Below are 27,610 nucleotides of genomic sequence, written 5' to 3'. Positions count from 1 at the left end.
ACGTCCCTCTTTGTTCGGTCCACGTGCGCCCGCGTGAACGCCGCTTGATTCAGGTGTGCCTGCACAAAGATGCATCCTCCGGCGGTACTTGAACCCTGCGTAGCCGACGCGGCCGCAAGACTGTCTCCTTAACAATTAGCTTTTACAAAGATCCTCAACCCTCCATCACGCTCTGCAACTTTCAACTCTCGTTGCTTGCTTTGTCTCAATCCTAATTCGTTCTACCGCCACGATTTACTGTAACATCCTCTTGGGGACTACGGATTTTTATGTTAAATAAAAATCCAAATCAGTTGAAAGGCGGTCACAAGTCGATAAAGTTGACTGCCGAACACCCTTAATTAAAAAACAGTAATTTCGTAGTATTTGGAAAGTAAACGTCGAAGAACAAGGAGAAAGTCGACATTTTGGGTAGATTGAATTCGACTTCAAAAATTACTTACAGATCAAGCACTGTTTCCTTTTGTATGCAAACAAATATTTGCAAAAATGCAGCACTAGCGTTATACCTTAACACTAGGTTTACGGAGCATTAAAAGCGACTTTTTTATATTACCTCTCAGAATTCATTTTTAGCCAATTTTTTAATTAAAGAAATAAATTGTAAATCTATATATAATAAACCTCGTCATTTTTATGGGTACCGTACATCTTGTGTCAAACCAATACACTGATGCTGTTAAACAATACACTAATGCTGTAAACAAATTTTTTTAAACGAAATAGAACGTTCCCCGAAATTCACGTAGAGTGTACGAATTGGAAAAATGGCATACTACTATCACAATTATGTCTAATTCTTAAGACTTAATTTGTCGAAAGTAAAGACGAGTAATGAATATTATATTACTAATTGCGTTCAAGATGAAATTTCCAAGGTTCATTTTCCAATAGCCACATGCATTTTATGGTGGTAGTAAATTACGTCCTCGGAGATCGATTGCCTGAATAACGGATGGGAATAAGACGTACGGCTGAATAGATACGTAAACGCAAACAATATCGATAAGGCTCGAACAATGCTTTTTTAGGAAACGGCTTAGTCACGTTTTCTTCCACGAAATATGACTTTCTATTCGCGGATACTGTTGGAAACTGTTACGAACCTTTTTCCTCGCATCGACGAGCCTGCGGTGATCTCGTACCGTTAAAACGGATGTAATAAAACTTCTTCCTATTCCGACGACTCTTATCTTCGCGTTCCGATCCTGCAATTGACGAACCAGTGTCATTTACCCTTCCTTCCTTTTTTTTTTATTCTTCGTGGAACTGCCGGAGAACGGGATTTACGAACGCGTCGTCGTGTTTGTTCGATTTGAATTCGAAGAAAAAAAAACAACTGTTACGAAATAAGTGTTACGAACTGATGATTTCCGTTAAAAGTGTCTTGTTTGAGGATTAAACATACTTTCGAGGCAACGGATCATGAACGTATTCCTGGAATTTTAATTCTATATTCTACTCTCGTGAAAGTAGCCGGTCTTTATGTAGAATAAACATTTTCTGCATCTTCTGCATTTTCTGAAAATAATATATTGATGTTCAGAATTCGTTTAACCTTTTCATTGATATAAATTGTGTTCATAAATGTATAAAATCCGTAGTCTACTCATTATACAAGATGTTCCAAAAATATTGTACTTCCTAGAATGGGAAGATTCCCAAAGTCTTTTCAAGTAACTTTTTCCTTTGCGAAAATGTTCTCCGCGGTTTCGTTGAGGACTTATTAGCGAAAAACCACGGACCAATCAGAGCGCAGTTGACGCCCACTTGGCGATAGGCCCCGCTGAGCGCGGCGTTGCCATTGGCCGAGCCGGAATCGATCCGCTGTAGTCCCACTCTGATGGGTCCTTTTTTTCGTTAATATATTTCTCAACACAGCCGCGGAGAACATTTTCGCAACGGGAAAAGTGGCTTCAAATGACCTCAGGAATCACATCTTTCAAGTACAACATTTGTGGGACACCCTGTATACACGAGCAATACAAATTTAATTAAAATTGCCTCATTCGAAAGGTATTTGATAAGTGTCCTTTTCTTTGAGCTAGATGCTAATTCCCCAGAACGAAACGCACAGCAATGCAAATAAGGTGTAATTCACGCCGCGTTTTTACAGATGCAAATCTGATTCATTGCAGCGAAATGCAATTGGAGCGCTAACATAATTTCCTGAATGTGCTGGACAGGACAGTTAAAAGATTCGTGCAACATAGAGCAATGAAGGAGTTATACTGTTCCGCGTGACCTAACTGATAGAGGATCAAAAGATTAACTCCCGATTGATGGTCGTTTCTACACCATTTACTACCCAACGCGTTGTGTATTAATGTAATAAAACGGCGTCATCACTTAGCTCTTTCACGGGCCGCGAATCCAGTCCGGCGGCAATAATAAACGTAAATCCCGATCCTGTGGCCACCAAACGACCACGAAAAACATACGCAGATAAGGTGGCAGCTGCCATGCCGCGTGGAACATAATACATAGCCTGCATGGCTTTAAGATGGGCCCAGGCTTATTACAATGTGGTGAACACTGAACCTGTTCGAAGATAACAGAACTTCCTTGGTCGGAGCTTTAGCCTGATTCAAGTATTTTGCATGGTCAAGGTCAATGGCCCTACTTGAACTGTCCACTTCGAGTCACAGGCTCTGGACATGATCTAGAATTTTTGCAAAATATGGATAATTTAGTAGATGTTGAAATGTTTTGTTATTCCGAGGTTAGTGCAACTGTTGATTTATAGATTCACGAAATCATCTAGTTGTCTTTTGTGACTATACTGTGGAATTTTATAAGGAATGATCTCTGTATTAATAGACACGGAAGCTACATAAACATTTATTTCCTGTTTTAATCATTTTAATCGGATGCAAATAATAGAACAGCATTTTCTAATTTTTTCCACGTTTATCTATGTTACTCTTGATCTATTAATTCTTGTCATAAGTACGTCAAATTTGATACTTATGACTAGGCACTGGATCTTTATGCAAAATAAAAATTGTCTACAGGAGTTGCAACAAATTGGAGTTAAATAGAAATTCGTTTTCCTTCTTAATATGTTGAATAGGTTAATTCTGACAATATGGGAAAGTTCGAGGAATACTTCAATTCAAGTAATGTGTTTGTTTATTGTTATCACTCCATTTGTTTATTGTGTGAGGAAAAATAATTATTTTAACGAGTTTGGAGTTGATTGCAAGCTTCAAGGATTGATCACAGTGTGGATGACATTAAACTTGTTCAAAGATGGCAAGACTTTCAAAAATTTTTCATATTAGCCGCTTTTAAACATAAAACTTTCATTTTGTTGAAGATTTATAAACTTGACCTTGTTTTATATAATGTAGCTAAGGAATAAATATTTTGTTTCATTGCAGCAACCGTATTTTTATTATTATATACAATATATACACTTGTAACTAATGTAGTGTTGGGGCTGTTGGTGTAATATATGAGTCACTGGGCTGGAGTGCAAAGGGTTAAATTACCAGTTAACTGCAGCATCTTGTAGAAAGTTTATATTCTCCAGAAAGATTTGCAATCTACATACATATTAGTAATTTAATCTTACGATCTTGGAGAATTAATTGATACACGGGCGGTACCGATGTCCGAACGGAGTGTCTCTTCGTAACAAACGATTCGACCACCGGGTTTTCATCACAGTGATTTAGTATGGAACTCTATACGGTTGCATATCCAGTTACGAATCCACAAATACGCGAACGAAGTGTCCATTTTCACGATCCCTACTTAATGTAGTATTCAAATAAATGTTTATCTTTCGAAAATTTGTTTCCTCGATTCAAGCACAGTATTTTCTAGCAATAACGACATTGCAACAAGTGTGAACTCACCTTTAACCGGCCCAGGAATTCATTTACGACCAGACGCAGTGATCCGAACATCGTGAATACTAGTTCGAAGATCAAATCCGAACCGTAGACTGTCTCGACCGGTGTATGGTTGCCTCTACACCCTTTTTCCCCCGTTTTCTACCCTCGACCCTAGCTTTCCTCTTTTCCGTCACGTCATCGAGCCTTCCGGTTTCTATTCATGTGCGACGTGTGCTTGACAAAAGGGGCGTCGGCGCATGATCGATGCATGATCGCGGTCGAAAATTCCATTTTGTGGAACGAGACCGAACGAGCTCGCGAGATGATTGAATCTTCAAGGTTACTGGCCTCAACCTTCATCCTAACGTGCTTGCGTTTCACTGTACATGTATTACCTTTTGCATAATTTATCGATCGCTCCCTTTATTTAGCACCTTTTTACATGCTCGCGACGAGGATTCTATTTTCGAAAAAAATATACGACCCTGAAGTATTTATGAAGCCATTAGCTATCAATTTTTCGATACGAGCGATTTCCGCTTTAAATAGACCGTCGACCTTGAACGCAACGACCAAGTGTTTGTTGAGACCTTCTATCAATTTTTAATAACCCTTCAAACTCATCATTTTAGGAACGACCAACGTAGAAACATGATTTCCCATATGTTTTCTTATTGTAGTTATTGGATTATGGAAGTTTTATATGGAAGTTTGTGGATTAATGTCTAGAAAACGCGATAACACAAAAGATTTAGCAAAAATAAATTCAAACAGAATTTTCTGTTTAGTGTATACGAAGTATCAGTGGAAGAGGGATTTTCATTGACTGAAACAGTTTAGTTGTTTCAACTATCTACAATAATAAAAACGAAATAGATGACCCTCCGTGGGCACACTGGGTCGTTTATGTCTAGGTGAAAATTTCACTTTTGAACCCTTTGAAAGGGAAAGGAGGGGGGACCCTCATCTCTCCGAATTTAATCCGTGACAGTTTTATTTTTTGTTCATAACAGTATCAAAGTAGAGACTTGAATTATCCTGGAAGTTGTCAGAGTTTTTGAAAGCCGAAAACACTGGAGAAAATAACCGTTGAGTGCACCCTTGGATGGTTAAAATTATCAACGAAAGAAATCAATATTTATGTATCCTCGGTACATATCGTCCAATTTACAGAAAATTTTGATTCCGCATAAACGCAAGCAGTCAATTAATCACTATAGACTGTGGATCTTTATACAAAAAAAAAATATCTTAATTGCAACAAACTAGAGTGAAATAGAAATTTATTTTCTTCCCTATTATGTTTAGTAGGTCAAAAATAATAGTATATTTAAATTTTTCGGATATTTTACTATTTTAAATCACACCTGCTCATTTTTGTCATAAAAGCATAAAATCCGCAGTCTAATTACCCACGGCGAACTTATAAGGGATGAAATTGGAGTCTCAGTCTATCAGACGGAGGCTACGACTTGTTCCTTGATGGACACTATTTCCGAAACGAGTTGCCCGTCGTTAGAATTCCCGATGCGTCGCTCGAGAACATATTACTTTTGTTGCCTTTTATTTCCACCGTCACAATTTCATCGCACGTGCCTGGCCAACGTAATTGGTCGATGCCGTTGGCGGGAATAAAGTGTAATTTGGTCTCACGCGCGGGATAATGAAATTACTGTCGTGATAACATCTCCGTGAGGGTTGAAACGACCGATACGTAAGACTTCTCCGCCCTCGACCACCCCATGTGTCTGTCATCCCTTGTTGTCAGTCTTTTGTTTCCTGACTCAGCCCTTTTTCCACGCCCGAGGACGCCTCTGCCCTTGAGAGCTCACACTCTATAACGTTGTAGCTTCTTAGTATCTTTGACGTTCCCTGGGACCGCTCTTGCTGTGCTTTTCACCCTCCCTTTGACGTCATTGTCGCGTTCGCTCCATTCGAGTTGAACTTGACACGATTACCGCTTTGAACGATCGTGGAACCAGGTGTACTGCTGTCTAGTATTTGTTTATTCAATTTTTCTTATCGCTTTGTTTATTGTATCGTACTTTGCGAATCCTTATATACACTCCCGCTCATAAATCTTAGGACACCTTTGGTTTTTAGTAAAACTCTGGTATTTCGTATGGATTATGAATCTTTAACTGCATTAACTACATAATATAAATATAATGATAATAATCCAAAACACACGTCGAAAATATGTAAAAACTATTTGGATCAACTTCAATGTAATAATTCATTAAAAATTATGAAATCGCCACCCCAATCATCAGATTTGAAACCCATAGAAAAATTATGGGATGAACTGGATAGACAGATACGAAACTTTTGCCCTACTTCGAAAACACATTTGTAGAATATTTTGGAACGAGAATGGAATAATATAACAACGGAATAACAACGGAAGCCAAGAACGGACGCAGAAGAATATATGTATAATTATTTTTTTACTTCTTGGTAAGATGTTTGATACATGAGTGCAGCATCCTTCCCTTGACATGTAGATCTTTAAATAAAGAAAAATTTATTGGGATCCTTCAACGATTATTTCATTTTTACCTGGGGATGCCGAGTTAATTCGTCAGAAGACAGTGAAAAGACTAAAAAAACTTTTAATAGTTATGTTATTTTCACTATATTAAAATGATTAGTGAAAGATATAAATTTCTATTCAGCTACTGTGCCCTTACAATTGATGCACAAACTTTTTATTTCGCATAATGACCCATAGTCTAGTAATGTAACAATGCACATTAAATAAAATTGAAATATTATTACAAAAAAGAAAAATCTTGTTTAAAAATGTCCAATTCTGTCCAACATTGATTTTTATAAATGAGCAAGACTGTGGCACGTATTTTTACTCGCGTTATCTATCAATGAATGTTCACTGCGACTCCAGATGGGCCGAAAGATTTGCAAAAAGTCAAAGCGGAATCGTTAGCGTAATTGTATTTATAGCCTCATTAAGAGCGAACAGTGCTTAATGAGGATAGCCCGAGCAGCTGGTGCTCCATTGATTGCTTCGAAGTTTCATTCTCACCATTTGGTGCTTCTTGTTGAGTGGGGAAGTCAAGTAGATGAGTCAAGTGTTTGTCAACGAAGATCCGACAAAAGAAGATTCTGTTCTTTGATTTTAGCTTGGTTTTCCTTTTTGTGGTTGCTCGATGAAGCGAAAAGAAACCTCGTCGTCGCCTGTCGGGATAGTCCTCCATTAACTATCCCATGTATAGTCGTGATCGTACTCGTTTTAAATGAAAGTGATTGAAATGAATGAAAGTGATTTAAATGAAATATTCTGACCAAATTATAGGACACAAAATGGGTGCAATCCTCGGTGACACGGAATTTTCTGCTGTCGAGGCTGTAGAACCTCGGCTTTGACAATCAAATTTCCCAACTTGCGTTCGCCGCGTTCAATCGGGAACCTCTCCGCAATTAACCCCCAAGGTCTCTTTCACGAGATGAAAAAACTGATAAAAAAGCCAGTGAAGCTTCAAGCCCCTTCGTGACTCCTAGCTCTGTACAAAAGCTTTAAAAGTTCGAGGATCGCTTTATCTCCCTCCGACAGGCAATCAAGCGTAAAAAAACCGATCAAGATAGTCGCGTAAGGGGGGGGGGGGTAAAAAGGTATGTAGTAGTCTCGATAGATTCAGTCGGTCGTTAAATATTCCCGGGAATCTGGGCATAACGAAGGCGATCAGGGTTATTGTAACGCGATCGTTCTCATTCGAAGGATCGCGAGGAGAACCCAGAGAACCAGCCACCTGGCGGTTGATTCCCATGAATGAGACCCGTCCAATCAGAGTAGGGGAGAGACCGGCGTTGCATCGAACGGCCACAGGAAATCGGCACTTATTCTCGGCCTCGATGCTATCTTCGGCCTGCGAGCAGCCTTTTTGTTCAGCACCTTCGGGGCTTGGGGATCAGAAACGTCAAGCCATGCGTCAGCTATACGGGCCGTATAGGTCGCAGTTGACCTTGAACGCGCGGTACCACTTGCAAGCACGTGCTTCGTGCACGGTATTCACAGCCTTCGTCAGGTTCTCCGACGGCCTTAAACAAGGATCGTACCTATTTCCAGTGAGCAAATAGCGCGATAACCTGCAGAAGATACGCAGGAGACGCCGGCTCACGGTGGGGAGCCAGTTTCGCGGCGGATTTAGCCGACTACCAATGATACTGAACAGTGTCACTGCTGAAAGACCATCTTCCCAACTAACGACGGTTTACCCTCGGTAGCTGGAGGAACTTCGGTCTGGTGTCTTTTTTTAAACGTTGCCGACACGTGGGCGACTGCTACTTCATACTTCATTTCAAGCATGAGATTGCAACCGACTGAATTCTGTGTGATCCCACCCTGAGATCCTTTATGTTAGACCATTTCATATTTTTCGAGGGTAAAGTATAAAAACATAAAGTACAACCACTGGTGTTCTATGCATATTGTCCTTCACTTTCTACAGTCCATACAAAAGACTGATGATTGCGATTGTTTCCATTTAACGAATGTTACACTGTGCTGTTAAGGTTCAAGTTATTCGCCCTCTAATTATCGTTCTCGAATTGAAAGAACAAGGTGACAAGCTCCAGTGATTTCTATTTCACTTCGAAAGATACATCCGAATTTAAGAAAGCGTGTAATTTTCATGCCTCTCAAACGATTGAAATTGCCGAGTACCACGATGAAAGACTCGAGCGAGTCTTCTGATTTGTGGAGAATGGATGAAATGGTTACTCATCCAGCAAGTCATTTCGAACAGTCTTATTTCTGTTGGGATTTAGAAAAAGACTGGACTTTCACTCAGGGAACCAAAAGATTTCAACTTTTCTGAATGTAATGTTGTACAATTCGACGAAAAAAAAATGATAAAACTTTAAATTCTACTGCGCGGAATCCAAGTTTCAGTGTGCGGAGTGCGTCCGTTTAAAAGTTATACACGAAGATTTCAAGCGCGTTTGACAAGTTAGTACGCTGTCATATTGATTTCCAGACGGTTATCTGGGTTAGGTCTTGGATTGCTTGCACTAGAATTTAAAGTTTTATCGTTTTTTTCGTCGAATTGTATAATGTTACATTCAGAGAAGTTGATTGAAAGAGACTATTAGACTTTCGGCTGTACTGCAGTCATCAAAATCTCATAGAAACCCGATGGTTATAGCATTGCAATAGGAGTTTGCAAATGTTCGTTGTGGGTACAAGAGGATGAAACAGACCTTTCGATTACAAGAGTACAAGAAAATGGAACAGACATTTAGAGGGTGAGGGGTAGCTTACAATCACGAGCGAGATCCATCGTGGTTGCATGAAGAGATACGGGGTATTCGAAGCGTAAAAGATTTTTACGGACGCTTTATCTTGATGCGCAGGGTAAGAGAAGAGTTCGACTTTCAATCATGAGATAGTTTCTTATCTAATTAAAATCTCTCGGCGTGATCGAAGCGCCGAGGGAACAAAGGATCGTTAAAGTGGTGGTGATATAGACGGAAATCGAGGAAACCGATAGTCGCGCGTCTGCCGTGCAAGTAACAACCTTTGGAAATTAGCTGTTTTTACAACGCGTTCGAAATATCTACGAGACGTGGGAACAATGAAGAACACCTAGCGAGAGCGATGGGGTTCCCCGGGCTTAATTTTAGACTCTAAGTTGAGGGAGGCGGGCGGGAAACGACTCCGTATAGATGTTCCGTTTGTTTTTACTGAAAGTTTTACGAGTATGGAAACGATCGTTCTCGGGCGCTAATACCCCATCTAATGTTTCAGCGAGACTGGACGAGCACAATCGGATGAAGCTGGGCCAAGCATGCCCTCTAAGAAGCAATACAATCTCGTACACAATGACGAGTACGACAATTGCATACCGCTCCACAGCGAGGAGGCGTTCCATCGTGGGATTGTCTTCCACGCCAAGGTAATCCACCCTAAACACTTGATGGTTCTGTAGAAGGTAATCAGTGACGATGTTGCGTGGGGGTTGATGGGGACCTGATTCTCTGTTTCCAGTCCCAGGGTAGATCACCTTGTTGATAGCGGGATGTTCCACAGCGGACTGGAAATCCGTTTTTACTAGCCAAAATTGAATTTTTGAAGTTCCATATGTTGAAAACATTTTTTTATATAATACATCATTCGATAAACCTTTACAATCCAAAATTTTAGTAATTTTAGATAATTATCAGACTGCGGATCTTTCTGCATTTATGAAGAAATTGGTTGGGTGAAATATAAAACAGCGAGATTTGAAAAGTTTAAGAACATTGTATGTAATATTGTATTTAATGTAATAAAGACATTAGGGAATAAAATAAATTTTTATTTTAGTTCTGTTCCCGCTAAACAATGCAGAGCATTTTTATTTTGCATAAAGATCCGCAGTCTAATGATTATGTGTGCAAGAAGACACGACACAGAAATTGAAAGTGAAATCAGTTAGTATAAAAACTCATTATAGACCGTGAAATAACAGGTTTGAGTTAATGTTTTCTACATATTAATAGGCGCATTTCCATTATTTAATTAGTTCCGAAGCAATGTTTAATCCATGTATAAATGCCGCCATAACAAGTCAATCTTTGAGAAGGGTTTTAAAAAAAATGATTAAAAGTGTTTGATATGACATTTGTTTCATACTAGAAAATTGTGGAAAGCAACATGCATATCAAGTAAAGTACTTGCAACTTTTAAAGTTGCACTTTTCTACCAGTATAAAAAATATAAAAATTCTTTTTATAAAAATGGAGGTCACGATTTTTTAAACACGTTAATATTTTTGACTTCATAATATTCTAGCTAGCGTCGAGACGAATACAACGACCTACTATACTATAACTTTAAACCTTGAAATAACGGTGAAATTATTTTGGCTACAAAAAACGGGTTTCCAGCCCACTGTGCGTTCGTTGGACACAGGAAATTATTTTGGAGCGTATGTCGCATTTGGGACCATGGAAACCATGGGAAATCCTTGGCAAGGGCGACGAACAAATTCTTCAATTTTAACTCTTTAACACGGTTCTTCGTTTTTTAAATAATCTTAGTAAGCTGAAAATAATACATTGCTGTTTCTAAACTCCCTTAATCTGCTTACTACTTGAAATTGTACCTACGTATAATTGTCATAACTAGATTCCGGATGTTTATGCAAAATAAAAAAACTTTAAAAACCATTTATAAAAGCTTATATTAAAATGCACTGAAAAGGAGAAAATAATTTTTTTCCTGGTTCTCCATAAAATACCGAATCTAGTTAAATGATTGATAATATTTTTCCCGAAAATTTTAAGCAATTTCTGTTATAAAATTAGTGTCGGCATAGATAGAACAATTTAATATAAATTTATAAGACTATAAATAAAAGCGTGGAGCGCCCACGAAGATTACGTCAATGTATACATTAGCGCTCCACGCTTTTATTTTTATAGTCACTAATGACATGATTTTATTTAAATTTGTATTAAATTTTTCTATCTATTCCGACCCTAATTTTATAACAGAAGAAATTTTGAACTATAATTGCTTACAATTTTGGGGAAAAATATTATTAATCATTTAACTGAATTCGGAATTTTATGAAGATCCAGGGAAAAATTATTTTCTCCTTCTTAGTACATTTTTTTTTATATATTTTATTTTCTACTTTTATTGCCATCAGAAGAAAGTGTGTATACAAAATTTCAGCAAGATTAGAGTATGTTGGCCTATGGAAAGAGGTTTAAAATTCGATTACAAGATTTAACTTGCATATAACAACAACACGGCAAGTTAATATAAGCGTGGTAAAAAGTTTGTGCATCAATTGTAAGACGCAGGAACTAAATATAAATTTCAATTCTTCATTAATAATTTTAATGTGGTGAAAAAAATATTATTAACACCCTTAAAGTTCTTTAATACTTTCACTGTTTTAAATTGCACTTGCTCATTTTTGTTATAAATGCATAAAATCTGCAGTCTGGTCATAACTAATTGTACGACAGATCGTGTTGTATATGGATCACTCGTTTCAATTAGGGCATGACTGAGGTCACCCTAAATGCGAGACATCCGATATGAACGACATTATTGTTTGATCAACGAGAAGATTGAGATCGTCGCGGTAGGATCGCATGACCTTTTCAGGAATGTAGGAACGATATTTCATCTGAAATAAGTCACCTAAATGTCTCTGTCGACGTCGAAGCCTGCGGTTACGATGGAAATGAGTTTTATAACAGTATTGTGCTACCTTGAATAGGATTTAAACCATTATAACTTCTTTGTCCAGGAGTCATACGAATTAAAACACAGATTTTAAAAAATTTAGCTACATAGTGATTAAAAAAAATATGAACTTCTGGAAAATATTTAAAACAAAGTAATTTTGAAGCAAAAGTTCTTTTGAGAGAAATTCGTTTTTTCTAAATATATTCTAAAATAATTTCTATATTATCATATCTAAAGGAGGTCCTTGGATGGGATCAATTCTGGGTGGGACACGCAGTTTAGGGAGGGATTTGTAGAGGACAGGGGGTGATTTTTAGACGTCCGTACAGGGTGATCCATCTAAAATTAGGATCAAGACACCCCTGTTGCTCCTGACAACATCACAAAATTTATAACAGAATAAATATTGGATTTTAAGGGGCTGAGATAACGATAACACATATCATGCCTTTAAAATCTTACAAAAACAGTATTGTAACCGATAAACAAACGTAATGTAAATAATCCATTCACGTAGGTACGCTAACCTTTGCTTTAAACTTTGAGTATTAGTCTCTCTGCAACATTAACCTAACAGACAAGTGGTCATCAGTATTTTAGTCGAACCAATCAAATGTCGATGCGGCAGGTACAGGTCATCTAAAGGTCAATTGAAGGCTAACGTATAACATGTCAATAAATCCATCTTGCGATCAGGATTATTACAGTAATGAAAGTATACTGCCCCATTAAAACAACATGGGTGGCCTTGAAATCAAAATACATATAATAGTGTCTTCTTCATAAATGTATGTCTTCGTCATCGTAATGTTAATCCTTCGAATATTTGTGTCGTGTTCTTGTGAAAGCCGGTTATTATTGAGTGAACAATGTTTCCTCTCTGTCAAATCATGATCTGAGAAATAAATACTCTAGTTTTGATTTGTATTTCAACTTCGCTTCAGCACTTAGTTTCCAGACTTTTTGGAGTGAATACATTGTCATCAGAAAATTGGCTATAACTTTTTATCCGTTAACGCTCTCATTATACCTTCTGCAGCGAAAACGTAATTCCCATCCTATGAAATTTTGTAGCCAATAAACAAAACGTGTCCCAGCCTTTACGACAGTCCCTTGCCATCTAATTTTCTCAATTGCTGACTGTGAACACGTTAAGAGCAAACGTTTTAGGTTCCAACCTTGGCTGACCCTCTTCACTTCCTCATGTCCTCTTTTGCTGACACATTGGTTGCCGGTTTGGTCAACCGTTTTGTCCACAACACTGTAACTCCAGGATTGCTCATAAGCTACGGTCGCAAGTCTGCCGAAGAAGGCAGTCGGGACTTACGATTCCAATTACGCTCGTCCGTTAAGAAAACAAAAGACCCGGTCACGCGCGAATAGTTTCTCGCGGCTCTTCCGGGAAAACTAATTTCGAAGGCTGAGGCTGGGTTCGCCGTGCTGAGAGAACGCGATTTCTGGAAGATCTCTTCCGAGTATCGTCGATGATGGTGTTACGAGCCTCGAACAGTTGTTTCATAAGTAGCCGTTCAAAACAGGATCGGGAAACGCTGGAAACAGAATGGAAACCATAACACATTTCTGCCCGACAGATCTCTGGTTTACATTCGGAGATCGTAGTGCACAAAACAATGGGAATATCGTAGGTTCAACGTTTGGTTATTCATCGAACGTCCAGCAGACTTCGCGGGGATTCATCAAGGTTGAGATTCTTAATTATTCTGATGAATCTCCTTGATAGACTGCGCAACGCACTGTTGTTGAACGCATGGCGTGCAGAAGCTATTGTATTACGGAGCTGAAATTCAATAATATATGGGAATATATATTCACTTGTAGTATATTCACTTTCCGCAGGTCTGTGCGGCTCTTCAAGGTATTTTCGTTCTACTACTTCTCCTTTGGTCTCGTTTATAGGGTCCACTTTCGTGAAACATTTCGCTACAATTTACTGCACAATTCGAGCTCGCCGAATGGCCGCATAAAATCGCCAGCGTTTCTGGGAATCGGAAATGCATCGCGGAAGTTGGCGATTCGTTTGTTGAAAGGATTTCGTGTATTGATAGTGGCCAGTTCAAGGAATAGACGGCTTTGTCCCGTTATTAGTAGCGATTTCGTTGATCCAACACAAGCGAATCGTGGAAACGTTTGGTACACATAGGACCTAGCAGGATTTTTCATTTTTTGGTTTACTAACAATGTCCTTTGCTATGAACCTAATCTGCTCCGAAGCCTTGGATTTTTAATGAAACAAAGAAAACTATCTTGTAAAATTTCGGATATGTACTCCTTACAATTTTTTAGTTTAAGGGTAACATGAGTGGAAAGCCTAGGTTTTATTTTTCATTTTTCTCAGAATCTTAAATCAATTGTTAACGCTTGAGAAAAATAATTTATATTTCAGGGGTGGTTTTCCCAAACAAACCTTTGAGTGACTTTTAAAAAAATTAGGAATGAAGTTCTGTCACGTAACTGTTATACATAAAAGTTTCAAAATGGACAAATGGGCGGGACATTGTTGAATAATCTAGAATTTAGAAGAGAGTTAGGGTGAAACTGCAGAACTATATTTTTGGATAACTGTGGTTTGCAAATGAATTTCATGACATGGATATTTGAGTCACCCGGTACGTTGCTATAGATATCAGAATAGATCCTTGTAGGGCATCTTTGTGGTTTGCCAACGAATTTCGGTTGGAATCTAATCGATATCCACAGAGGAGAATGGAGTTGGCCATTTGAATTAATTTATAACCGCAAACCATGTCCGTTCGTGAAAAACATTGAAAATTCTTTTTGAAGTCGGTAAACTCATTTCAGTCTCATTGAAGTCGTGAATTTATTATCGATCTGGGACAGTAATTTTAGAGAGTAATTTTCGAATCATGAATTTATTATGAACCACATTGAAGCTCTTCCAATTATTTGAAGCATTCTGTAGAATACAACTTGTCTTCTCGGAAAATCGATTTTGAAGATTCGTTGCACATTGGAATTCAGAAGAAGTAGAATCGGCAAGTCATGCTCAGACATGCCAATAGACTTCTATTCAATAGCATACGTGCCCGATGAATTTTCAATTGCGTCTGCGGAAACGAAACCACGGACAGCGAAATTCTATGTTTTCGATTCATTCTTTTATGTAAATTTGTTTTCGAGAATGCGATGTATTATTATGTTTATTTTTTAACATTTTTACGACCTTCGAAATTAACGTCTGGATTATTTGAATCACTCTGTACACACCTACAGATGATTCTAGCCAAATAAAAATTGCATTGTTCTTTTAGTTATCCTATTAAGCTGAAACTAATATATTGATGTCCTGAAATATTTTTAACATGTCCACTGATTTAACGCTAAACCTACCGAGCACTAAAAGCGATAAAAATGTTTTAGCTTATGAAAATGACAAGGCTCTATTTATTTAAATTTTCTACAATTTTTAGTAAAATAGTTATTGAATAGTTATTGAATTGAAGTTATTGAATCAATCTCCATGTAAGCAACTAAATAATTTTAATAATTGTAAAATGAATCATTTTAGATTTTTTATTTGACAATTATTGAAATTGTGAAGGTGTTTTCATGGGAATTTATTGAATATATTTTTTGACTCCAGTATACAGGGTGTCTCAGCTGAAGGAGGCCACTTAAATATCTCCTTTATTTTGAATGGCACAAAAAAAAATATTTATGGCATAATTTAAATGGGATCGAAGGAGGAATATCATAGAAGAACAATTTTTATTTGTCCGGTTATCTTTTCACAGTTTTTTCAAGGTCATCGTTATTTTTTATCGGGAGAACTTTTTTTAAAATTCTATCTTGTTAATGAATCAAGCATATTAAATGTATTTTTTCAGCCGCTATAGGATGGAACAAAAAGAAATGTTTTCCCGATAAAAAAATAACGACGACCTTGAAAAAAACTATGAAAAAATAACCGGACAGAAGAAATTGTCCTTCTATGTGGTAATCCTCCTTCAATACCATTTAAATTATGCCATAAATATCTTTTGCGCTATTAAAAATAAAGGAGGTATTTATATTATATTATATATTTATATTATAGTAAAAATCGCACGAGATATAAATAAAAATCTTGTTATTTTTATAATACTATACACATCAGTCACTTTTGATGGTCGGTAGGTTTAATGTTAAATCGTACGTACCCATGTTTGCCATAAATGCACAAAATTCGCAGTCTAGTCATTAGTTTATTGTGGATGACGTGATCGATCTTGGAACTGTCTGAATCAACTTGTACAGCTGATGGAACGAGTCGACGAGGTGCTCGATCGATGGACACGGTGACGATGCAACAATCGCGACAACGATAGCGAGATATTTTTGGTCGATGCCGGCACGCTGGATAGTCGTGGCGTCATCGCGCACGTGTTTATTTCTGAGGTGTTCGTTTCTCGGAAAGGTTAAAGCTTTTGTGCGGACGGCGTCTAAGCTCGTAAAGCGGTCACTTCCCGAGCAAACGGTTTCGCCTATTCCCAGTTGACGCCTGTACGTTTCTCGTTGACTTTCGACTCTCCTCCCCCGTTTCTCGTGGATTAACCAAGTCGCCTAAACTCAAGAAATCTACTAACACTCAACTTGCCACGGTCCAATAACCGGTATTATATTTTACAATAATTAACCCCTTGCCGTACTTTGACGAGCCAGACTCGTGATGAAGGTTTTTAACAAAGTCTAACAAATATGAATGTTATGCGTTTCATTCTAGATGAAATAAAATTGGATTCGTTTGTAATCAATATTTAAGCGTATAAATAAATGTAGCCATACAGAATATATACATTTTCTTTTCCCTTCTACGACATTTCTGATAAAAGAAAAGATACAGACGCTTCGAACAATATTCACTAAGTTTGAATGTTTATGCCATTCTTTTATGGCGATATAAAACTTATTCTTTTGTAACCTATATTTAACACTAAACCTACCATCACTACCATAATAAAAATAATTTCATTAGGGATGATTGTATAGATATCTTTGGTGGAGCACATATTACAATAGGAGCTGCACAATGTCTAAATAAAATCGATCTTGTCATTTTTATAAGGGAACATGTGCCACTTTTAAGGCTCGGTAGGTTTAGTGTTGAGCATTACTTACGATATACAAAGACAATGAAGTTCTAATCGTTGTAATGACAAAGAAAATAACACAGCAAGGGGTTAAGATTATAGAGATACATACTTCCATGGGAAACGAATTTATTTATAGGGTGTGGGTGGAAATCGACAAAAACAGAGTAACCTCTGATTCGTGGAATTTGCAATCAATTATTGAAGCACTTCCGTGTTATGATAAAAGTCTTACAAAATCTATATATAAATCAATTTAATTCGTTCGATTTTATAAGGTAAAAATCAAATGTTGTACTTGATAGGTGCAATGCTAGCTAATTTTTCGAGTTGGCGTATTCGTCAAGTTCAATGAACGATTCACGTAGGTAGGTGGACAAATTTTGGCTGAACTTAGAGTCACCTCCGGATACAGGACCTTTTTGGCAACCACACAGTTATCGACGCTGAGGACCATTCGCTGCTGCATTTATCAATTTTTGTTATACGTGTTTTGGAAGCGCTTCTTCTCGACTTTAAATTGAATCGCCACAACGACTAATTTTCCAATTGACAATGAGTCAAAATGAAAAATAATACGTTCGAACAACCGGAAAAAATTACACGATTAAAAACATCCCTATTTTGTTTATAATTGCGAAAATTTCAATCTGTTAGAAGTGATTGTTTGGAATACGGACGATTTCTATACCTACATATATACATAATTGGCAATGCTTAGGATCGTTCACAGCTCTAATTAATAATTTTAAAAAATTTACTTTTGATGATATCTCGTGTAGACACATTCGTCTTTCCGATATCCTCAATGAAACAGCTATTCAGTTAGTATAATTGTCACAAATTGAGTACTTAAATGACAATTTGGATGTTCCCGGTCAAAAATGACTCCGGCACAGATATGATTTATGAAAAAAATGAGTAACTGCATTTTCACACAGTGTAAAAATTGAAAGAATTAAATAGAAATTATTATAGAAAGGAAAGTGTTGTGAATTGGCTCCTGTATCTTATAACAAATGCAGACAATTTTTATTTTGCATAAAGATCCGCAGTCTATTCACAAAATAACCATCTTATTACGTTTCGATTTATCATTTACCTAATACTAAATATTCAGTATAATTTAATCGAATCCTAGGATTTAAAAATTTTGAAGGTCCACTTAAGGGTTACATGCGATGAATCCGCGAATCAGAATAGGTTTCCCATACGTTCCACTTCACGGTAGTAATTTTTTGGCCTAGTAAAGTCACAATAATTTTAGCCACGGATGATTCCTCTTGGCAGAGACCGTGTTGACGTCGCTTTTCTTTCAAGCGGTCAAGTGTCCGGCTACTGACTTGGTCACGCTTCGATCGCATTCATCCAAGTATTTCTGTACTCGCGCTTAGGATTTTCTGGAAACGATATTTCAGACTGCACCTTCTAAACAATTCATCGTTTACAATCTCCTTACTTTGTAAAACAATCTAAAATTGTTTCTAACGTCACCTTCATATTACAGAGAAGGATTTACAATTAATACATAAAGTTCGAATCAGAATTTATTATTCAAAACATTGTAATAATTAGGCAGTGCATATGTGTACAAAATAAAAACTTTCCATGTCAATTGCAAGGAACTGAAGTTACATACACGTGTATTCGTTAAAGTTGTTTAACATATTTTCACAGTAATAATTAGTTCGTGGATCTTTATGCATAATAAAAATATTCTACATCGATTGTGGGAAGCAGCAGTTAAATAAAAATTAATTTTATCCCTTAATAGTCTTTTTACGTTGAAATCAACATGTGTGTAACAATATTCTCAGATTTTTAAATTTTTCGCTGTTTTGTATTTCACCCAGTTAATCTCTTCATAAATGCATCAAAATCCGCAGTCTAATAATAACATTTTTAAATTCGTTTAGTGTCTTCACAGTTTTATACCTCCCCTATTTAGTCTCGTCATGAATGCGTAAAATTCGCAGTTGAGTAATAATATTTTGTGGGGACTATTACTAAAATATTTGCTTGGATATTCTCCAATTTAGTTTTTATTATCCTGAAAATAATCAAAGCTTGTCTGTTCATGACCGGCCGATTCTACTTGTTATTTCAAAGTAATTTCTTCTGTGTTCTCAACAATATTTCTACAAGATACATAAATTTTTGTCAAGTTACAAAATTAAAAATTATAAAAGTTCTTTTCGTTTGAAATGGAAGTATGTCACTTTAATCGTTTAACCGAGTGACTCTGCAATAATGAACGCTTAAGAAAACGAAAGATAAATAAAATTGAGGGAACCAAAATTTGCGCAGTCAACGTAAACACAATATATTGGGTTGACAAGAGTTGAAAAAGAGCCCAATTTTTTTATTCAAGCAATAAACCTTAATGAATAAGATATTTTCCCTTTTGTTCAATCATCTTTTGCAAAAAATAATAAATAAGAAAATATTTTATTGATTAAAGTTCATCGTTTACATAAAGAAATTCGGTTTTCTTTCACCTTAAAACACCGAAATTACTTTCTTGCCAACCCAATAGTTTATACGAACATGGAAACGCAATGAAAAAATAAATAGTTACTGAAAGGTGATGGTGAACTCGAATCACGAATTAACTGGTCATCCCCAGATAAAAGATTTATAATAGACAGCGGATCATTATGCATTTATAATAAAAATGGGGTTAACCATTGATCCTTCAGGATCGAAACTTTGATCTGCAGCCGCCCCGGTTATAAATCTACTGGATTACATACCAAATACATCATAATTTATAGGAGAAAGGCAGAAACTTTGAGTCCGGTAAAGTAAAGAGCAGCCCAGAAATGAGCAAGCGTAAAACATTAGAAGAATTTAAACATATTGTTATAAATATGTTCAATCTATTAAACATATTAAGAATGAAAATAATTTTCTATTTCACTCCAGTTTGTTGCAGTACGGGTAGACAATCTTTATTTTGCATGAAGATCCGCTGTCTAGTTTACAAGAACGCAACAGTGTAACACAGCCTCGTAGTAGCACAAAAGTTGTACAGAAAAGTAGTCGACAAAAGCTTTAAAGATTATTCAAGTTTCAGCAAGTTTATACAACGTTGGAAACGACGGTGAAGAAAATGAACAAATTGAATGTTATTACGAATGACCGTAAATATTTTATGGAAATAAAAGGTCGTGTACGAACGCGTGGAGGACTTTCCGCAACGTATAACTTCAAAGAGTAGTGATAGCGTAGATCGGTCGCGATGCGTGCATTATATTTTCATGCGGGAATTACCTCCTGGTAAAAACTCGTGGATTCGTGTCCCGTTTAAAAGTCGTACGCGCCGGTATCGATCGCGGATTACCCGAGAAATTCGATCGTCGCAGGTCCGTCGGGTCCCCGGCCCGGCATCCGCGTGTCTGGTGTGCGTATATGCGTGGGAGATCACCACGTGTGCAACGAGTCGGCCGAACACGTGGCCAGGTCATCGTTTCAATGGGGAAATTCTAAATACGGCTCGGTAGCGGTGCTCAATATTCGCACGCGATCCATTTGTTTTCATTGCTTCGTGCTTATATACTAGACCTCCCTACGCTCGATTATTTTCCTTTCGACTTCTTCGTCTTCTTCTTCCTTTTTTTCCAATTTCACGCTGATCACACGTTTTTCAAAACCTTTAATCTTCTCTATCAGGACGGAAATAGTTTCTCGGGAAGACAGCTACACATGTACGGACGCGCCTCTTAAGTTTCTGGTCTACTGAAAGCCTTTGGGAAATATAAACGAGAACCTGTAGCCCAAACGCGACGCCAAAAGACCGTGCTTAATGACCTGAAACATCATACTCGATGTATTTCTTTTCTGTGGTTAATGGAGCAGACCTAATAATTCGCGCAACTTTTTCACGACGGTATTAAGTGTAAATTAATGCTTACATTTTAATTTTATCAGGTTGTTGCATATGAAATGTCCGTTTTTTTCAGTGACATGAAATAAACGCAATTTTGTATACCCAGTGTTATTCTATCTAGAAATTTCAAGTTTCTTGATTGTATTACGGTAAAAATAAGATATTATGGTCATTCACGTTTTTCATTTACAAGATTGTTATCTTGATTTTGTAGTTCTTTTTACCATTAATGACTAGTACGTTAATTAATCACCACATTTCGCACAAAAATCACATAATGCTATCGTCAATAAGTTATTTTTCCAGACATATAAAATGAACACACGACAGTCGCGTTGGTTGACGTTGAGATAAACTTTATTTAAAAGTAAAATTATACAATAAATATGAAACTCTAAAAGTAACAGGCACGTGTGGGTGCCTTACAAACATGACGAGAATTAATTTATTTAGACTTTGCTCGATTCTTATTATAATACGTGCTGTAATAAAGATATTTATTAAATCATTTCTTATGAAAGCATCTTTATAAATTCATTAATTGTCGTGGTACGTTTAGTGTTAAGAATTAGATTTGTACCTCAAAGTTTTATATAATTAAACCTACAGACTGTAATAGCATTTCTTGATCGAAACGTTTTCTAAAAGTTGCATTCTAAAATCGGACATTTCATATGCAACAACCTAATAGTTACTCATGTATTGAAGTCTCTGTATACAGTACAGTAGCCCACGAAAGTGTTCGAACGCAGTTTAAATAAGAATACCATTTTTACCCCTTGCCGTATCATTTTCTTTACAGTTACAGTGATTAGAACGTCTTTATGCACAAAAATGTCGTAGAAGGGATAAGAAAATGTATATATTTTACATGGCTACATTTATTTTAATGCTTAAACATTGATTACGAAAGAATCAAATTTTATTTCGTCTAAAATGAAACGCGTAACATTCATATTTGTTAGACTTTGTTAAAAACCTTCATCACGAGTCTGGCTCGTGAAAGTACGGCAAGGGGTTAAAATTGCATCAAACGACTCGACTATTTTTGCAAAAAAGATTTTGAAAAGTCGTGAAAAATTGTGATTTTCGCCCCTTGCAACCCTTGTAGCTCGTGCGTACGTTCATCGATCTTGCTGAAATTTTTAGTACGTATATAACTAGCACAGATCTACAAGACTCAAATGGAAAGGTGTTAAAAAGCGGAATTTTTTATTTTTTAATTTTTTCAAACAACTATTACCAATTGAAATTTTGTCAAAATATTGTTTGCAATGCTTCTAATTGTTAGAAAATCAAGTCGTTCGATCTAATTTTTGAAAAATTATCCCGATTAAAGGGCGTCGGAATACAAAACACGAAAAATTGTATCGATGAGCAACTAAGAGCAATGAACAAATTGAAAATCTTTGAGCACGCTTGTGAACAGTAATGTACAAACAATTTCTTGCGCAAGGTTGTGTATTGCGTCGCTCCGTTTCACTCCATTTCTGTGCCAATACATTCAAGTAGAATGGTTTGCAACTATAAACCGCTCACTCAAAATGAAACGCGTCGTTGCATTAGCGTGCCTATTTCCGGTTATCCGTTCTCGATCTCCCGCAACGTTCGAAACTTCGACGTGCCAGTCAAGATCTGTTTTGGCATTTGCAACAGTGCAGTGGGAGGAACCGCGCGATCTGCGGAGTCTTCGACGCCGCGTCTTGCAATCGATTCTTTGCGCGGTCGGTATTTATGCAGTACCTCCAAAAACCATGGGCACACTATATTTATGAGAGACGTTTTTCCTCGAAAATGTTCGAAATAAAAACGCCTCTGGATACGCGTTGAAAAATTTTTCTCCTGACTGAATCTAATATGTATATATTGAAAGATTGAAACTTGTCCCCCACTGTCACTTTACAACTCCCACTAATAGTTTACCACCCCTCCCCTATCAACTATTTTATATTTCCCTAACCGTGCTCTGCCTCGCGTGATCAGGGCTTTAATGAAACTGTAAATTTTTACAAATAAGAGTTATTTTGTATAAACCTTAAACTTTTAAATTATTTCCTTCCTGTTTTAAGTTAACTTTGTACATCAAAACTTTATCCCTCGCAAGGTAAGATCTAATAACACATAAATATATGTATAGTAAGGTGGGGTCTCTTAGATACCGACAAATGAATTTCATAAATAGCCTCGTTTTTAATAAATTTGGGATAAAGAATAACCCGAATTTACCCGAATAGTGTTTCTTCTCGGAGCGTGACGGAACAGACACATTCAGTGCCCAGCAATTGTATACGCGATGCGCCTAAAGAAGTTCTCCCTTCAAAAAGAAACGAGAAATGTTTCAGGGTGTAATTGTAAAGGGAAGCATCAATCATCAAATCTATGGTGGATTTTGTCCCAGAAAAAAATCTTCGATGCCCGGAATATTGATTGAATATCTTAGGGACGAATAATGAGGTTTTGATAGTAAATGTCTCAAGTTTAAAAAAGTGTGCAGGTTTGTTACGCGCTTCTTTTTTTTTTACAAACGTATAATAGATTGGTTATTGAAACTTTTTCGAAAACCGGAAATGCGCTAATATTTTTTGGACCCACTGTATACGTTTTACTCCCGACTTCGAACGATCGTGAATCGAAAACGGTGCACACCTGCGTGTTCAGAATAGACACGCAGCGAGAACCATACACCCCGGCGCAGCAGTTCGGTATAATTCGCGACAAGCGTTCCGCGAACGATCCCAGATTTCCGAGTTTGTTTTCCAAACTCAGCCACCGTAGAATCCACTGCTGACGAGTATATTCAATTCGCGATCATTCCACTGTTAATTAGTCACCATTCGTCCGTCGTTCTCCCAATGTTCGCCGCTCGCATCAAATTAATACAACGCCGGCTAAAAGCTCGAATTGAAATTTCTTTTACCTGGAATAGATAAAACACTTTGGACAGAAAGCAAATATCATTTAACATTAAACGTTAGGAAATGACCGGCTCTTTATTCTACAATTAGACTGCGGATTTTATGGCAAAAATGGATACTTGAAGTTTAAAACAATCAATGTATTAGTTACAGCTTATGGACATCGTCAAAGAATGAAAGAAATTATTACTTGGCCTTTGTTTGTTGCAGAAAACCATTTTTATTTTGCATAAAGTTCCACGGTCTGTTTATAATTGTCGAAACGATTAGGTACTTTTTTTAATTCAAGCCCATATTTTGCGGATTGTATGCACTTATGGCAAAGATTTAAGTTTGACCTTCATCTTCGAGGTTCAAGGTCATTCGAAGATCACGTCATACTACATACTTGAATGTATTTTTCTATGAGTTACCCTACGATACACACTGACCACTTGATACCATTTAAGTTACACATAAAAAATGTTTCCTTTGTCAAAATTAAAGATATTCTGGGGGTCACGCTTAAGTGAATCAGCCTGTATAGGCATTCGCGAGAATACATAGAACTACAATAAATATAAACTTCCCTCCACTTCTAGAAAATTATGAAGAACCCAGAAATTCTAATCATTGTAGTCATAAAATGAATCACAGTGCAAGGGGTTAATAAAGAAAACAGAAATGAAAATCTGCTGAAATACGAAAAATCTGAGAAGTTGGTTCGTCTTTGCCGAGACGCATACGCTCCAAAAGAGTAGGATGATTGACGCGCAGTGGTGCACCACCGCGAATCAGTGTAATAAATCGCTAAAGCAATTAAGAAAATTACTCCGCGACCGGCAATACGAGAATGACTCACGGTCTGGCGGGGCCGCCTATGCAAACGAACCAAGAAGACCCTTTAATTCTCTTTTTCCCTGTAGTTCATCGGCTCTATGGAGGTTCCTCGACCGACCAGCCGAGTGGAGATCGTGGCGGCGATGCGAAGAATCCGCGTGAGTTCGCATAATCTCTAATTAACCGCGGGGGGAGCTGGCTGGATGGCAGTTAATGTCGTTAACGTCGGTCTTGTTTTGTCCTCAGTACGAGTTCAAGGCCAAAGGGATCAAAAAGAAGAAAGTGACGCTAGAGGTATCGGTGGACGGTCTGAAAGTCACTCTTCGGAAGAAGAAGGTAACGTGCCCTTTTCGTCTGTCTATTCTCTTGTTATCTCGAGACGTTTCTTGCGACTCGCGCCACGGCCGTAATTGCTTTGGAATTTGCTCCATGTTCGTCACCGCGACACGTTCGTTGCAATTCCGTTCGAATTTGTCATCCGTGAAACCGACAACACGGGCATTCTATCAAACAGTTAACGAACCGATGTGCGCATTTCGAAGGGCATTTCCCATAATTTTCCACCAAATCAGGTTCGCAGAAACCTACATACACAGATCCAGTCTACTGAACAGCGTTCAATTCGAAATTTTACTTGCTCTTTCTCTTAATTTTAATATCGATATCGTCATTTTATGGATTTTTCGAAATTATTAGTTTTTGTTAAATTGTTAAATCATTGTTTTAAATTTTACATATTCATATTTGCTATAAATGCATAAACTCCGCTGTCTAATGATGACTACATATAAGGGTCCACCTTGTGTGAATCCATACAGAAGAATAAGTAATCACTAGACCAGATTTTAGGCATTTATTTGTTACACAAATAACATTTTTTGTTAGACTTCAATTTAATCTCTATTTCCTACAACTGATGTAGATAATTATTACTTTGCACGATGATCTGCTGTCTACGAATCACTTTATGTACAAATTCAAGTGGTTAGTCATTAAGTAATGAGTAGACCGTAGATTTTTATGCAACACAAAAATTGTCTGTATAAATTGCAAGATACAGGAGTTATTTGATGATAGAGTGGAAAATGATACAATCATTTTTAAATATTTTAAATGTTTTTTGCATTTGATCTACTCATTGTTGTCATAAATCAGCAGTCTAGTGAGACTTAAGAGCATTTCGTCTGAGTCCAGAGTATAAAATATTAATGTAGAAACACAATGATCTATAGATCCTCGATTTTTACTATTATGTATTAACCTAGTCCTATTCGAGTACATCAAACTATCTGTATAGTGCGAACACTGTATAGAATGAATTAAAATCCTATCAAAATCTAGATTTAATTTTCTGAAGTTCAAAGAGAATTGCAAATGTATCCTAACTCTTCATGTATTACCTTTCATTACCTGTCATGTAGATTCACTCGCAGGTTGTACCGTTCGCGTCCTGAAGAAAGAGTCGACCCGGTCGGTCGCTAGTAAAACCATATATGAAATTTACTGGTTACACAAGTTGTATTTTATTATTAACAAATGAGCCGGTTGGTCGTCGGCTAATTGCCCTTTAAAATGTACAATACGTTGCCGTGCCGTAACACGCGAGCAAACGATCCGCAACTCGGACTAATGAATCGTTATTTGTCCTGTGTTCCCGCAGAAGAAGCAGCAACAGTGGATGGACGAGAATAAGATATACCTGATGCACCATCCCATATACAGGTAAGATGATCGAACCCGGCGCGCCTCGGTCTCGAGGCGAACGATCTTTCCCGAGGTTTTTGCGCTAGAGACGAGTTGCTATGGCTACTTCATCCGTGACTCCCAATCATACTTGAACTCGGTACCCTCCTAGGTGTAATAAAGAAACTACGGCCGTATTGGAATTTCAATATCGCCAGTCCCAGAGATCCAAGAATGTTAAATCACGTCACTTTCATTGCAATCAGACTATTTCACTGTGGACACGGTTCCGCGATATCCGAGGTCCAATCTAATCCACGAGTTAATGACTTTCTTTGGATCACAGAGGGGAGCAATCGAGATAAGGAAAAATCCTTTGTAACGATGTACTTATTCCTAATATATTAATAATTTTACGTGTTCATTGCTTCTAAAAGTCCCCGGAATATAATAAAATAGAGGTTTCACGGGAATTACAGACCTTTATAGTGTAGACGACTTAATGAAACGGTTCGTGCAGGAAAGAAAATTTTATTTTCTGATACTTGGATACGCGGTGGAGTCGTCGATTTTAATAAAATGTTTCTGGTGCATCTAGAGCGAAAATAAGTAGACCCATGCAGTGGCGCGTTGGGCGTGCCAACCAAAAGGGGCCCGAACACAAACCAAAATCCAAGATCAAAATTCTACGTTTTTCGCATAAAGTTATTTAGTTGGGGTTGGGGGCCCCGAAATTCTACTTTGCCCAAGGCCACAACTAGCTGTGTATAACGCGCTATTGGACCCATGTCCGAGCGTTTTTGACAATGCTCGTTATTTATAAAGATAATGAACTCAATTGTATGATATCCAGAAAATATCTTGACACACTTCATTTCTTAATCACATCTTAATTTCTTCGCAAACATTTTTATTTTGCATGAAGATCCGCGGTCTGGTAATCTATATAATAAAAATCAAATGCTGTTCGTTGGTCACGACATCACGGGAGACCGGCTGGTCCGATTTGGCTAATTTTTTTTCTTCAAATGTTCGTTGTAGTCCGAATCAGGTTTTTAGATTTAAAAAAAAATTGGAAAAGTTGCCCGGAAACATGAAAATTCGGGAAAAAATTAGACTACCCACACCGCGACCGTCGCGAGAGGGCCACG

General features: G+C 37.3%; 1 protein-coding gene across 2 annotated transcripts in view; it reads left to right on the top strand.

Moving 5' to 3' along the window:
• Positions 1–27,610, top strand: part of LOC143212298 (carboxyl-terminal PDZ ligand of neuronal nitric oxide synthase protein) — a 63,588-nt gene that overhangs the window by 5,383 nt on the left and 30,595 nt on the right. For both annotated transcript variants that reach the window (XM_076430921.1, XM_076430920.1), the window contains exons 2-5: positions 9,607–9,754; positions 24,863–24,934; positions 25,023–25,112; positions 26,437–26,498. In XM_076430921.1, coding sequence (XP_076287036.1) covers positions 9,647–9,754; positions 24,863–24,934; positions 25,023–25,112; positions 26,437–26,498 — 332 coding nt within the window. In that variant the 5' untranslated portion in view covers positions 9,607–9,646. The remainder of the gene's footprint in view (positions 1–9,606; positions 9,755–24,862; positions 24,935–25,022; positions 25,113–26,436; positions 26,499–27,610) is intronic.

This window comes from Lasioglossum baleicum, chromosome 9 (assembly GCF_051020765.1).
Source record: "Lasioglossum baleicum chromosome 9, iyLasBale1, whole genome shotgun sequence".
Taxonomy (NCBI): Eukaryota; Metazoa; Arthropoda; class Insecta; order Hymenoptera; family Halictidae; genus Lasioglossum; species Lasioglossum baleicum.
Note: the sequence above shows the minus strand (reverse complement) of the source record. Positions and strands in the feature narration are given on the sequence as shown.